The sequence below is a fragment of the Capricornis sumatraensis genome, chromosome 1, assembly GCF_032405125.1.
Source record: "Capricornis sumatraensis isolate serow.1 chromosome 1, serow.2, whole genome shotgun sequence".
In the NCBI taxonomy this organism is placed as follows: Eukaryota; Metazoa; Chordata; class Mammalia; order Artiodactyla; family Bovidae; genus Capricornis; species Capricornis sumatraensis.
This window is the reverse complement of record NC_091069.1, coordinates 90,188,779-90,201,477: the sequence shown is the minus strand read 5'-3', so window position 1 is coordinate 90,201,477 and position 12,699 is coordinate 90,188,779. Positions and strand designations below refer to the sequence as shown.

At 39.1% G+C, this 12,699-nt stretch overlaps 1 protein-coding gene across 1 annotated transcript in view; it reads left to right on the top strand.

The window, feature by feature from the left end:
- RASGRP3 (RAS guanyl releasing protein 3) overlaps positions 1-12,699 on the top strand; it is a 116,978-nt gene that overhangs the window by 94,473 nt on the left and 9,806 nt on the right. Inside the window, exons 12-14 of the mRNA XM_068977086.1 lie at positions 1,800-1,913; positions 7,515-7,630; positions 10,376-10,523. Coding sequence (XP_068833187.1) covers positions 1,800-1,913; positions 7,515-7,630; positions 10,376-10,523 — 378 coding nt within the window. The remainder of the gene's footprint in view (positions 1-1,799; positions 1,914-7,514; positions 7,631-10,375; positions 10,524-12,699) is intronic.

Sequence of the window (12,699 nt, the reverse complement as noted above, 5' to 3'; positions counted from 1 at the left end):
GTTTTTTCATGCTACCTCTAGGTCAAAAGAAATACCTAACATTTCTACTTATAGAATAGTTAGGTCCAAGCAACTAAGTATGTATAAATATTGATATTCTAATGACTTAGTACCTGCTTGAAAAATACACACTAAAAAGATATTATTTTTATTTCATTCTTAAATAACCACAAATACTAATGTGCGTTAGGCATTGTACAATGTCTTAAATCTTGGAATCATGTTGATACTGTCACCTTTATTACTTGTTCCAAATTGATTTTTTGCTTCACAAAGATATGATATCATTGGTAGAAACATAGAATGATTTAATGGGTGAACTTTGTAGTTTGTGTGGAGTCTGACAAATATTGAGTATAGCTATATTTCCCTTGGAAGTTTGAAATATCTTCTGGTATCCCTCTGAGTTTATGATAGTGCTTTGAGGAGATGGGGGTGCTTTACAAAGTACCAAGGGGTCAAGGGTTTAGTCCTTTGTCATATCAACAAGATGAAAGACTTGACCGAAAGAGCCGAGATGGGAGAGTGTGTGTGTGTGTGTGTGTGTGTGTGTGTGTGTGTGAGAGAGAGAGAGAGAGACTGTGAAAGGGTGACCATATTCAGATGGCAGATATTTTTTGTTTTATTTGTAGCCCACGGGATATCAGAAACACCCACCTCACAACATTAGTAGAGGCGTAAATCCATATAGTTACATCTCAACTCCCCTTGCAAGAATGTTTATTCCGAACTCAGTGTCCAATTAAAAAAAAAAATCTGCTAATGCATGTGTGTATGTAGGCACCAGAAAAAATATTTAACTGTGTGAGAGTCCAAGGGAGAGGACACAACGTGCACAGCACTCTTGGCTGGTCTCCTGATAGGACTGTGTTTTGTGCTTGTGTTGTATAAACGTGTTATGCATTATTGCCACCATCTTCTCACATTCTTAAGTGAAAATATCTCGCAAGAACGTAGTAACACCTGTGGAGAAAACAAGTTGCACTGAAGAGGGCTCAGGGGAGCTAGTGATTATTCAGTCCATCAGGAAGTGATTAAGCATATTGAGAGAGATGCTGGCAAGATGACATAAACTTGGCTGTGCACCGCTGCCTGCTTGCTGCACACGCCTAATTTATCACTAGCACTGAGTATTAAAGAATAAGATAACTGGTGTTTCATAGGCTTTCTATTATACAAAAAAACCCCTAAAACTGTATGGAGTGTTATAGAGATGTTTACCAGTGTTTTAGTATTATTTAGGGAACTTGGGTAGGATTTTTGGATGAGCTGGATGAGTAATGTTTTTTCCCACCTAAAATAATGCAATCTAGCCTCCTGCTAAACAAAATGCACTATCCAAATATGTATTTGGTTACAGATTAGATTCTACCGACAAAATATTCCATTAACGTTTTCACTGATGTTTGTTTTAAAAACATTTAAGTGCTACACAAATATAAATTTCTACTGATATGAACATGAAAAACTTATATGTCTTTCTCAGTGTCCCTGGTCCAAATTGCTCAAAGTCCCAGATAAAGTTGAAAAATGTGTGTGTTTTCCATGTGTAAAATAGATAGCTAGTGGGAAGCTTCTGTCTAGTACAGGAAATTTAGCCTGATCCTCTGTGATGACCTAGAGGGGCAGGCTGAAGGTGGAAGGTGGAAGGTGGGAGGGAGCCACAAGAAGGAGGGGATATATGTACACATATAGCTGATTAACATTGTTGTACAGCAGAAACTAGCACAACACTCTACAGCAGTCATACTCCAATTTAAAAAAAAAAAATTTTTTTAATGTGTGTCTTCTGTCAGCAGCCTACCTCCCCTACGACGCCCACCAAGCCTGTGGTGCCCCTGGAGTGGGCCTCAGGAGTGATGCCAAAGCCAGATCCTACAGTCATCAACAAGCACATAAGGAAATTAGTTGAGGTAAGTGAGCACTAGGAGGCCCCTTTCTCTTTCCAGAATGTTCTCTGGTACCAGCCTAGGTATCAGCTGGAGTCCATCAAGACAGCCCTCTGGCAGGTAGGAGAAATTCAACAGACACTTAGCTCTGCCTGGCCATGGCTTCTGGGGGAAGAATCTCTCAGGAAGACCCCCTTTCCCCTTTCTTTCTGTGGGTTCTCACTTGTCCAGATGCTCATGGCTACTTAGAACTCCTGTCTTCCCCAGGCATTTGATATATTTGTCATTGTCCCTGCAACCCAAAGGACTGTTTGAAGGTTAGAATCTACTCACTAAAAATCCACATGGGGGGACTTTCCTGGTGGTCCAGCAGTTAAGAATCCGCTTCCAATGCAGGGGATGCAGGTTCGATCCCTGGTGGGGGCACTAATATCCCACAGGCCGCAGGGCAGTTAAACCCATGTGATCTGTAGCTTCTAAGTCCGTGTGCCACAATGAAGACCCAATGCAGTCAGAAAACAAACAAGAAACAACCCACGTGGATCATAATAAAATGCTTGATAAATTGGTTACCTGAGGCTAGGAGGAAAATCCTGCAAGTTAAATAGTCTCTTCAGCATTGTATGTTTGGAGGTCTGTGACACAGCAGCACAATGCTTTAGGTCAGAAACATCTCTTAATGAAGGGCAAGATGATGTCAGAGTTTTCCATGTAAAAAAAAAGAGTAGATGCACCAATGTGGAAAAGATGGCAAGCACCTTTCTCAGGCGCTAGAAACTGATTATTGATTACTCATCTACCTTTGAGGATCAGTATCTCCTCAGGTGCAGTAGAAACAAGTCTTTGGTATATAATGTACTCTTTGCTGGGAAAGAATGTTTACAGAAAAAGAATGTTCTACATCTTGGCTCATCCACAAAACCATGATATAGATCAATGAAACAAAATAGAAAGCCCAGAGATAAATCCACACACATATGGACACCTTATCTTTGACAAAGGAGGCAAGAATATACAATGGTGTAAAGACAATCTCTTTAACAAGTGGTGCTGGGAAAACTGGTCAACCACTTGTAAAAGAATGAAACTAGATACTTTCTAACACCGCACACAAAAATAAACTCAAAATGGATTAAAGATCTAAATGTAAGACCAGAAACTATAAAACTCCTAGAGGAGAACATAGGCAAAACACTCTCAGACATAAATCACAGCAGGATCCTCTATGATCCACCTCCCAGAATTCTGGAAATAAAAGCAAAAATAAACAAATGGGATCTAATTAAAATTAAAAGCTTCTGCACAACAAAGGAAACTATAAGCAAGGTGAAAAGACAGCCTTCTGAATGGGAGAAAATAATAGCAAATGAAGCAACTGACAAACAACTAATCTCAAAAATATACAAGCAACTTATGCAGCTCAATTCCAGAAAAATAAATGACCCAATCAAAAAATGGGCCAAAGAACTAAATAGACATTTCTCCAAAGAAGACATACGGATGGCTAACAAACACATGAAAAGATGCTCAACATCACTCATCATTAGAGAAATGCAAATCAAAACCACAATGAGGTACCACTTCACACCAGTCAGAATGGCTGCGATCCAAAAATCTGCAAGCAATAAATGCTGGAGAGGGTGTGGAGAAAAGGGAACCCTCCTACACTGTTGGTGGGAATGCAAACTAGTACAGCCACTATAGAGAACAGTGTGGAGATTCCTTAAAAAATTGCAAATAGAACTACCGTATGACCCAGCAATCCCACTGCTCAGCATACACACCGAGGAAACCAGAAGTGAAAGAGACACATGTACCCCAATGTTCATCGCAACACTGTTTATAATAGCCAGGACATGGAAACAACCTAGATGTCCATCAGCAGATGAATGGATAAGAAAGCTTTGGTACATATACACAATGGAGTATTACTCAGCCGTTAAAAAGAATTCATTTGAATCAGTTCTGATGAGATGGATGAAACTGGAGCCGATTATACAGAGTGAAGTAAGCCAGAAAGAAAAACACCAATACAGTATACTAACACATATATATGGAATTTAGAAAGATGGCAATGACAACCCTGTATGCAAGACAGGAAAAAAGACACAGCTGTGTATAATGGACTTTTGGACTCAGAGGGAGAGGGAGAGGGTGGGATGATTTGGGAGAATGGCATTCTAACATGTATACTATCATGTAAGAATTGAATTGCCAGTCTATGTCTGACGCAGGATACAGCATGCTTGGGGCTGGTGCATGGGGATGACCCACAGAGATGTTATGGGGAGGGAGGGGGATTCATGTTTGGGAATGCATGTAAGAATTTAAAAAAATAATTTAAAAAAAATTTTAAAAAAAAGAGGATAAAATGGACAAAATTTAAGTTGCAACCTAACCTCTAAATCATTGAATTAAGGAATTCAGTCTGCTGGTTAAAGCAGAAAACTCTAGTCGGGAAATCTAAATTACAAACTGCCTGTAATGAGCCAGAATAACATGAACAAACAAATATAAGGTACTGCAATGGGAGCTCATAAAGATAAGGATTTTGTTTTTGTTTTGCTCATTGCTCCATCTTTAGTATCTAATATTATTATAGTAACTTCCTTATTCTCAACTTTATTACCTGTCTTCCAGAGCTCCCTGAGAGTAGATGTCCCTAGTACCTAGGAACATGCCTGGCATATTGTAGTCACTCGATAAATACTAAATAAAAGCTTATAGAAATTAAAAAAAAAAAAAGTTTCATGGAGCATGTGCGGCAGAAAGGGAGGAAAGGGTGAGGGATGATGATGGGAAAGCCAGAAGGTCCAGTGGGGACCATATGATGATGTGGTAGGGACAGACCCCACCTGGAGCCAGGGACAGTCGGCAGAGGGTCCAGGGACACGGAACTGTGGCTCAGGAAAGTCTAGAATCAGGAGATAAAAGAGGTATTCTCTCTCCTACTCTTAAGTGTTCACTGCATTCTCTGCAGACAGGCCTTCTTTGCTGCAGGAGTCTATTTTGCCCCTCAGTACTTTATCTCTTTTCTCTAATTCCAATTTCATGGGGGAAGGTTGACCCAGTTTTGATAGGTTAAGTACCACTAATTTAATCAAATAAATGGCTGGGTTTTACTTGAATTTCCATCATGAGTTTTATTCCACAAAAAATAGTATACTCTCAGTATAAATATGGGTATTAAATGATAAGTTGTAAGCACTCCGTAATAGTTAAGTTTTAAGTAGTTTTGATTTGGATAAGTATTGAAAGTAAAACTTACAAAAATAGTTCAGTTATCTATGGATAAACTTATAATGACTGTCATATTTTAATGAAGTAATTTGTTCATTTATACATTGCCTACTTCCCAAAGTACTCCTGAAGCAGCCTGTAACCTAAGGCAATACAGCTAAAATATAATAGTCACCACAAGGGAAAGAGAGAGAGATTCATTACAGCTAGACTCGAAGTCAAGTGTGTGCATACATGTGTTTGCAGGGAGAACTCACAAATTTTTTTTAAATCTTAAGAGGGCAATAGAAAATTCTTTTTTATTTTTCTCTGATTAGAAGGAAAGCCAGGGGAATTCCATTGGAAGTCCAGTGGTTAGGACTCAGCACTCTCACTGGCCCCAGGTTCAGTGCCTGGTTGGGGAATTAAAATCTCATAAGCCATGTGGTGAGGCCAAAAGAAAAAAAAAAAAGGCAGAAACATTGTGAATATTAATGCATTACATAAAACACAGAAAGTAGAAAGTTTTACTTTCAGGTCTTGGTATTTCTTCTGCCTAGAGATAATCACTGATAACTTGTAGATGATCTTGTATGACTTTATTCCACTCCCTCCATACATACACACACGTGCGCGCATATATACATATCTTTGAGCAACCTTGTTTGAGAATTCTGAATTCTTACGTATATATATATGTTTCTAGACTGTACTGTCTCTACTAAGTTATAATACCATGTTGTTTTGGCTAATGTAGCTTTGATTTCTGATAAGGTACACTGTCTCTCATTACTACCCTTTTTTTAATTTGAAGTATGATTGACCTTTTAGGTGTTCTAGGTATTTGACATTTCTACACATTATAAAATGATCGCCATAATAAGTCTGGTTACCAACTGTCACAATACAGTGATATTAAAATATTATTGACCGTATTCCCCAAGCTGTGCTTTCCATCCCATGTCATTTGCAACTGGAAGTTTTCGCCTCTTAATTTCTCTTGCCTATGCTTTCATCCTCCCACTCCCCTCACCTCTGGCAACCACCTGTTTGTTCTCTGTATCTATGAGTCTGTTTCTGTTTTATTTTGTTCATTTGTTTTTGAATCCTACATATAAGTGAAATCATATGATATTTGACTTTCTCTGCCTGACTTATTCCACTTAGCATAATATTCTAAAGTCTTTCCATGTTGTCAAATAATGGCAAGGTTGCATCCATTTTTTATGGCTGAATCTATTCCAGTTTATTCATAGGTCACATCTTCCTTATTCATTCATCTCTCAATAGACACTTAGATTGCTTCCATATATTGGTTATTGTAAATAATGCTGGAATGGACACAGGGATGTATACATCTTTTCAAAAACAAATACTTTTGTTTTCTTTGGAAAAAATACATGAAAAGGAATTGATGGATTGTATGATAGTTCTATTTTTAATTTTTTGAGGAACCTCCTTACTGTTTTCATAGTGGCTACACCATTTTATAATCCCACCAAAACAGCACATGAGGGTTCCCTTTTCTCCACATCCTCAACAACAGTTGTTGTTTGTTGTCTTTTTGATAATAGCCACTCTGACAGGTGTGAGGTGGTATCTCATTGTGGTTTTTATTTGCATTTCCCTGAGATGAGCCATGAGTGATATTGAGCATTTTTTCATATGTCTGTTGACCATCTGTAAATCTTCTTTAGAAAAATGTCTATTCAGGTCCTCCGCCTTAAAAAAATTTTTTTTTGGTCAGTTCTTTGTATGTTTTGAATATTATCCCCTTTTAAGATGTATCATTTGCAAATACCTTCTCCTATTCAGTAGGTGGCCTTTTCATTTTGTTGACATTTCCTTCCCTGTGCAAAAGCTTTTTAGTGTGATATAGTCCCAGTTGTTTGTTTTTGCTTTTGTTTCCCTTGCCTGAGGTCATTACTCCTCATCTTTAACAATTTTAGGCTATTTTCAACATGTTACTTCTATCAGAACTTTATAATTAACTTGTTCATTTAAAACAAATTCCCACTTGGATTTTTATTGGAATTGCATTACATGTATACTTTGATTTTTGAGATAATTTAACATTTAAAGTTTCACTTTCTATTGTCATGATGTTGGTATTTGTAAATTCACCAGCCTCACTCTTACTCAACCCAGAGGTCTCGGTTTAGACCTTGCTTTCTTCAGGAAATATTTTAAAAATTCCCTCCCCACCTCCCTTCATAGCATTCTGCCTTTATCTTCAGCACTGAACTTATCTCATTATACCATAAAGGCTTCTCAATTTTGTTATCTCCCACTAGATTTCAAGCTCACTGATAGAAAAAGTAATATGCTAATTATGCTTTCCCGATAACAAGTTCAGAGGCTGCCTCATAAGTAGTAATTCAATAAACATTTGTCTTTCCTTTGCAGTCTGTGTTTAGGAACTACGACCATGACCATGATGGATATATCTCCCAAGAAGACTTTGAAAGTATAGCTGCCAATTTTCCCTTCTTGGATTCCTTCTGTGTGCTCGACAAAGACCAGTAAGTTTAATTTTGTTATATTATAATGCAGCTGTCCTGAAGCAGAAAATTACTATCAAAGGAGAGCAGAGAACTCTATCTCTAATTTATATCCTGAAAGCATTGATCCTAGTGATTTGATGAGATGTGTCTAACTTTTTGCTGATTTTTTTCTTGGTGTCCATGAACATGACTGGTTGGATGGAATCACAAGTTAGTATTAAGTAGAAGTTCACTTGCAAATTAGCTGAGATCTCCATTTCACATATTACTGCTACTACTTAGCAGATGAACTATCATCACCCAAAACCTCCATCAAAAAAAGAATAGAGGCTAATTATAGTTAGGTCTAGGTTAGTAGAGTCTTCATCATCACTGGACCAGGGAGTAATCTTAAAAATCATCAAGTAAGTAAGATTTTTTTTTTTAGATTACTTCTGGTGTTCAGCTGCAGGTGACAGGTACAGATAGCCAGAAAGTGTCCATGCTTTGTTTATTTCTTTGCTAGCTCAAATGCTGTCTTGAGAAACAAAGGAAAAATATGTTTCTCTTTAGCTTCAAACGATTTATGAGAGATTAAGTAACTTTAGTGGCTAAAACCTGGATCATTAATTTAAAAAAAAATGGCAAGAAACTCCGACATTAATAATATTATCACTTCATTTTTAATTATGTGAAATTAGTTCCTAGTTTAAAAATCATCTGTAATGAAATGTTGGATTTTATATTGTCTAAATATCCAAATTCTATCATATTAAAATCCTCTAATATTTGTGTTGATGTGAGAAATTTTTAAAAAGTTAAACCTGTAAATAATTCAGCACAAGGAAAGCCTTGGTAATTTATCATAAACATCTTAAAACCTTAATCTATCTTCACTATATAACTAAATCAGAAAAATACTTTAAAAATACTTATATACTTTTAAAATAAATTATTAGAAACATAAAGTTCTCTTATGAAATCAAATTTAAATTATCTGCTAACTACCTACTTCCTCTCTGTTTCTGTCAGTAACATGTATGTAGAATATGAACTTAAAATCACTTTCCAGTCTTCATTTTCTTGCTCTGCCATTCTTTAAATGGAACTGAGTCTGTCCCAGTAAATACATATAGTTTTTCCTAAAAATAGAATGATCTTCGCTGAAAATGAAGGTTTAAAGTATCCCTACATGATTTCTTGCCAGACATGCTTAGATAGTTGATTTTGAGAGGAAAATGGACCATCCAGGAGAAGATTCTAGCAGGTTGTTGAAGATATGGCACCAAGATTCAAGAGAACAGTCAGGGCAGGAGACATAGATTGTCAGGTCTTCAGTCCAGTGGTGTGAGCTGGAGTCCCAGGAGTGTGAGCACATTCTGATGGGAAAGTTTATTATTTTAATTAAAAAAATTCTTATCTTTGGCCCCACTGCACCGCATGTGGGATCTCGTTCTCAGACCAAAGATTGAATCCACACCCCCTGCAGAGCCAGCACAGAGCCTTAACCACTGGACCATCCGGGAAGTCCCTCTGATAGGAAAACTTAGAGGAACATGAGCATGGGGCCTGGGAATGGGGCTTCAGGGACTCCTCTTCCCACGTGCAGAAGCTGAAAGACATGGATCCTTCAGAAGAGCTAGAGAAGGAGGAGCAGAAGAGGCAGAAGGGAGCCATGGCTACATGGAATCACCGGAGAGCATGGAGAAGGGATGTCAAAAGCGGGGAATCCTGTCCCCATGACATGTGCTGCCAGGAGGTCAGCAAGTTCAAGGAATGAGAATAGGCCACTGAGAATGTTACTGTGACAGCTTCAGTAGAATGGTGAATTAGAAACCTGATTATTTGGAGGAAAAGAGTAATTGAAGGAAATGGAAAAAATGTCTATTGAATACTCCTCCAAAAAACTTCAGGAGTGAGAGGACAACTTCAGGAGTAAAAAAGAAGACAAGTGTTGGAATGGAGGCAGGAGTAAGGAAAGACCTTTTTAAGGAGGAGACGTCCTGAGTGTATTTGTAAACAAAAGAATGAGTGGCTGACAAGATGGAGCAGAACTTAAAAGGAGTAGTGTCCTGGAGAGTGGGAGTCGGCAAGGAGGTGGAGGTGGGAGAATGACCCCAAGAAAGGACAGATGAGAGATAAAGGGATTCTGAATTGGCACAGAAAGGTGTGATCTTCAACACACGCTGATGTAGTGAGAAGGCAACATGACGTTCACCTATGTCAATGAATTTGATGGGGTCTTTTGGTAAACAAGGAGTCAGCGTCTGCAGTGGTAGGTGGAACCAGAGGTTCTGTGTGAAGAAGATCTGGGAGAATCACTCTAGTGAATGGTCTGTGTGCCAATAAGACACGAATGAAAAGGTTACCAATGGTAGTGATCTGGACAACATCAGGTGGAAAAATCTGAGAATGGTGGGTTCAGTTATCATGGTTTTCTGCCTTTCTCCAGCAACAAGATTCTTGCAAACCCTATTATGAGGCAAAGGCTAGAAAGGAGATGTTCTTCTGGAAGCTACTATTGGTAATGAAGAAGACTTTCTGTGCTACAGTGCACAAGTCACCCCGCCCCACACCCCCTCCACACACATGTTCTGTTTACTAAGAAAGCCTTTGGCACTGAAAGTTGTCCTTTGAGGTCCTCTCCTTTCGGATGTGAACATGTGAGCAGGATAGTGAACATTCCTGCTTTGGTACAAAGGTTTAGGAGGTGAGTGATTTAAGTGTGGTGACTGCTGAGCGACATGTGTTTAAAGAGCCCTCTGTTCTTGGTTCTCTTCACAGGGATGGCCTAATCAGTAAGGATGAAATGATGGCTTACTTCCTGAGAGCTAAGTCCCAACTACACTGTAAAATGGGACCAGGATTTATCCATAATTTTCAGGAGATGACCTATCTCAAGCCAACCTTCTGTGAACACTGTGCAGGATTTGTAAGTCTGGTTTCCAGTTTTTTCACTTGGATGTAGTGATTTGTGCATATTCTGAGAATGTAGGAAAATGGTCCACTAACAGAGTCCATGGTCTGTCTTAGAGCATGTAAACCACGATGGCTCCCTGAAATGAAACATTTGATTAAAAGCAAGATCTGCAGATTTAGCTACACTCTTTCTAGGAATGCAGGGCTGGCAAAGACAGGGAAGGTTGGTGAGGCCTATTAACTCGAGAGAGCAGTTTGACTGTTCTTACCTGCCAGGGAAAGATTCTGCCCAGTGAGCTCTGGCATTCATCACTAAGTGGGTACAACTAAGTGGGGTATTTCTCATAGCCAGCTTCTCCCAGGTCTTGTTTTATATGGTGTCAATCACTAGAAATCTATCATGACATGGCTCAATAATTCATAGCTCAGAAAGGAAAAAAATCTTTTCAAAGATAAGGTGTTTATAATAATAAATAATATTTACTTGGCATTTGACAGGAATGAACTATTTAGAGACATTAGTGTAATTGATCCTCATAACTAGCCCACGAGGTGGGCATTTTACTCTCCCCACTTGTATGTGAAGAGAAGGAGGTCCAGAGTGGATAACCCAATTCTCCCCAGATTTCACAGCCAATAATGACTAGATCTGGGACTCAAATGCAGGTATTCTGGCTTACCTACACCACTGCAACAAAGGGAGGTTGTATACATCATTTCCCACATTTGATGACTCTTTGGCAATTAAGATCAGGTTTGGCCTTGGTATTAAACAAAGACCCTTGAGCTCTGAACGTCTTCTAGTTGATATCCTAGTAATAAAAGATGAAAAATGTGGTACCTACACAAGAGTAGCCCAGCAGCCAGGTGAGTGGCATTCGTTCAGGTGCCAACTCAGTTTTGTTAGCTTCATTCAGCAGTCATGTCCCGCTGTGGACTCATATGAAATTCATAGCTGATGTCATATAAGCTCCCACTAAATGATACTTTTCCCTTTCATTCTTTAAAAAAAAAATAGTTTAATATTTATTTATTTGCTTTTTATCTGTGTCAGATCTTGGTTGAAGCAGGCAAGTACTTCATGCCACACGTGGACTTCTCTCTAGTTGTACCGCATGGGCTCAGTAGTTGCAGTGAGCAGGCTAAGTTGCCCTGAGTCATGTGGGATCTTAGTTCCTTGATCAGGGATTGAAACCTCATCCACTGCATTGCAAGGCAGAGTCTTTAGCACTGGACCACCAGGGGAGTCCCTCCCTTTCATTCTTGAATAACTGGCTTTGAGGAGCCGAAGGGCAGGAGTTTCTATTCAAGCATCCCTCTGAGAATGGGTAAATTAGAGGCAGTGGTTACATCAAAGATGGTCCCATGTGATCATAGCAGCTGCTGTGGTCAAGGGGCAAGGCCAGCCTAACAGCTTTCTCCGCCCACCCCAGGGAAAGAGAGGTTCTCCTACCAGCTACGCCACTGGAATTGTGTCACCTGACCACTTGATTATCAAACAAATATGTCTCCTTTTTCATGTTTCTCTCTTCTGAGGGGGACTTTTGCCTGTGTCTAGACCTGAAAAATGCTTGAGTGGGATGGAGCTGTGTGCAACTCTCTACTGCAAAAGGAGGCCCAGGGAATTTCTTTGGCCAGGGCCAAAAGTCAAGTTGAGGCTTCTGACCCTGGCATGGTGTGAGAGTTGGTAGGTCCTTATCAGATCTCAAGGTCTTATCTCTGCTCCCAAGTGCTTCTGGATGTCTCTCCCTTCCATGGAGCCACAGGTTCTGTAGAAGCAATAAGGTAGGATTCTTGGAGCTTCCACACTCTCCTCCTCAACTCATCACAGTGCATTTGCTGCACTAGGTCTTAGATGCAGCTGTGATCAGGTAGAATGCTCTGGACTTGGATCCAGAACTCTGAATCTCAATTCTGCCTTTAACTCTATGTCCTTGACCAAATTATTGATCATCTTGGAGTCTCTATTTTCCTATTTGTAAGAGAGGGTTAAGACTTACCTGTCATGTTGCTGTGATGATTAAATGATGTCAGACGTTGCATGCCACCGAGCTCAAAGTGAACCCTTCTCTCTTTGTTTTTTAGTGTGCCTTGATACTTTTGGAGTTTAATTGAAATGAACTCATGTATAGTTTTAATAGCCCTTTTTACTTTCCAAAATATACTTAATTTCATTGCTACAATGAGTT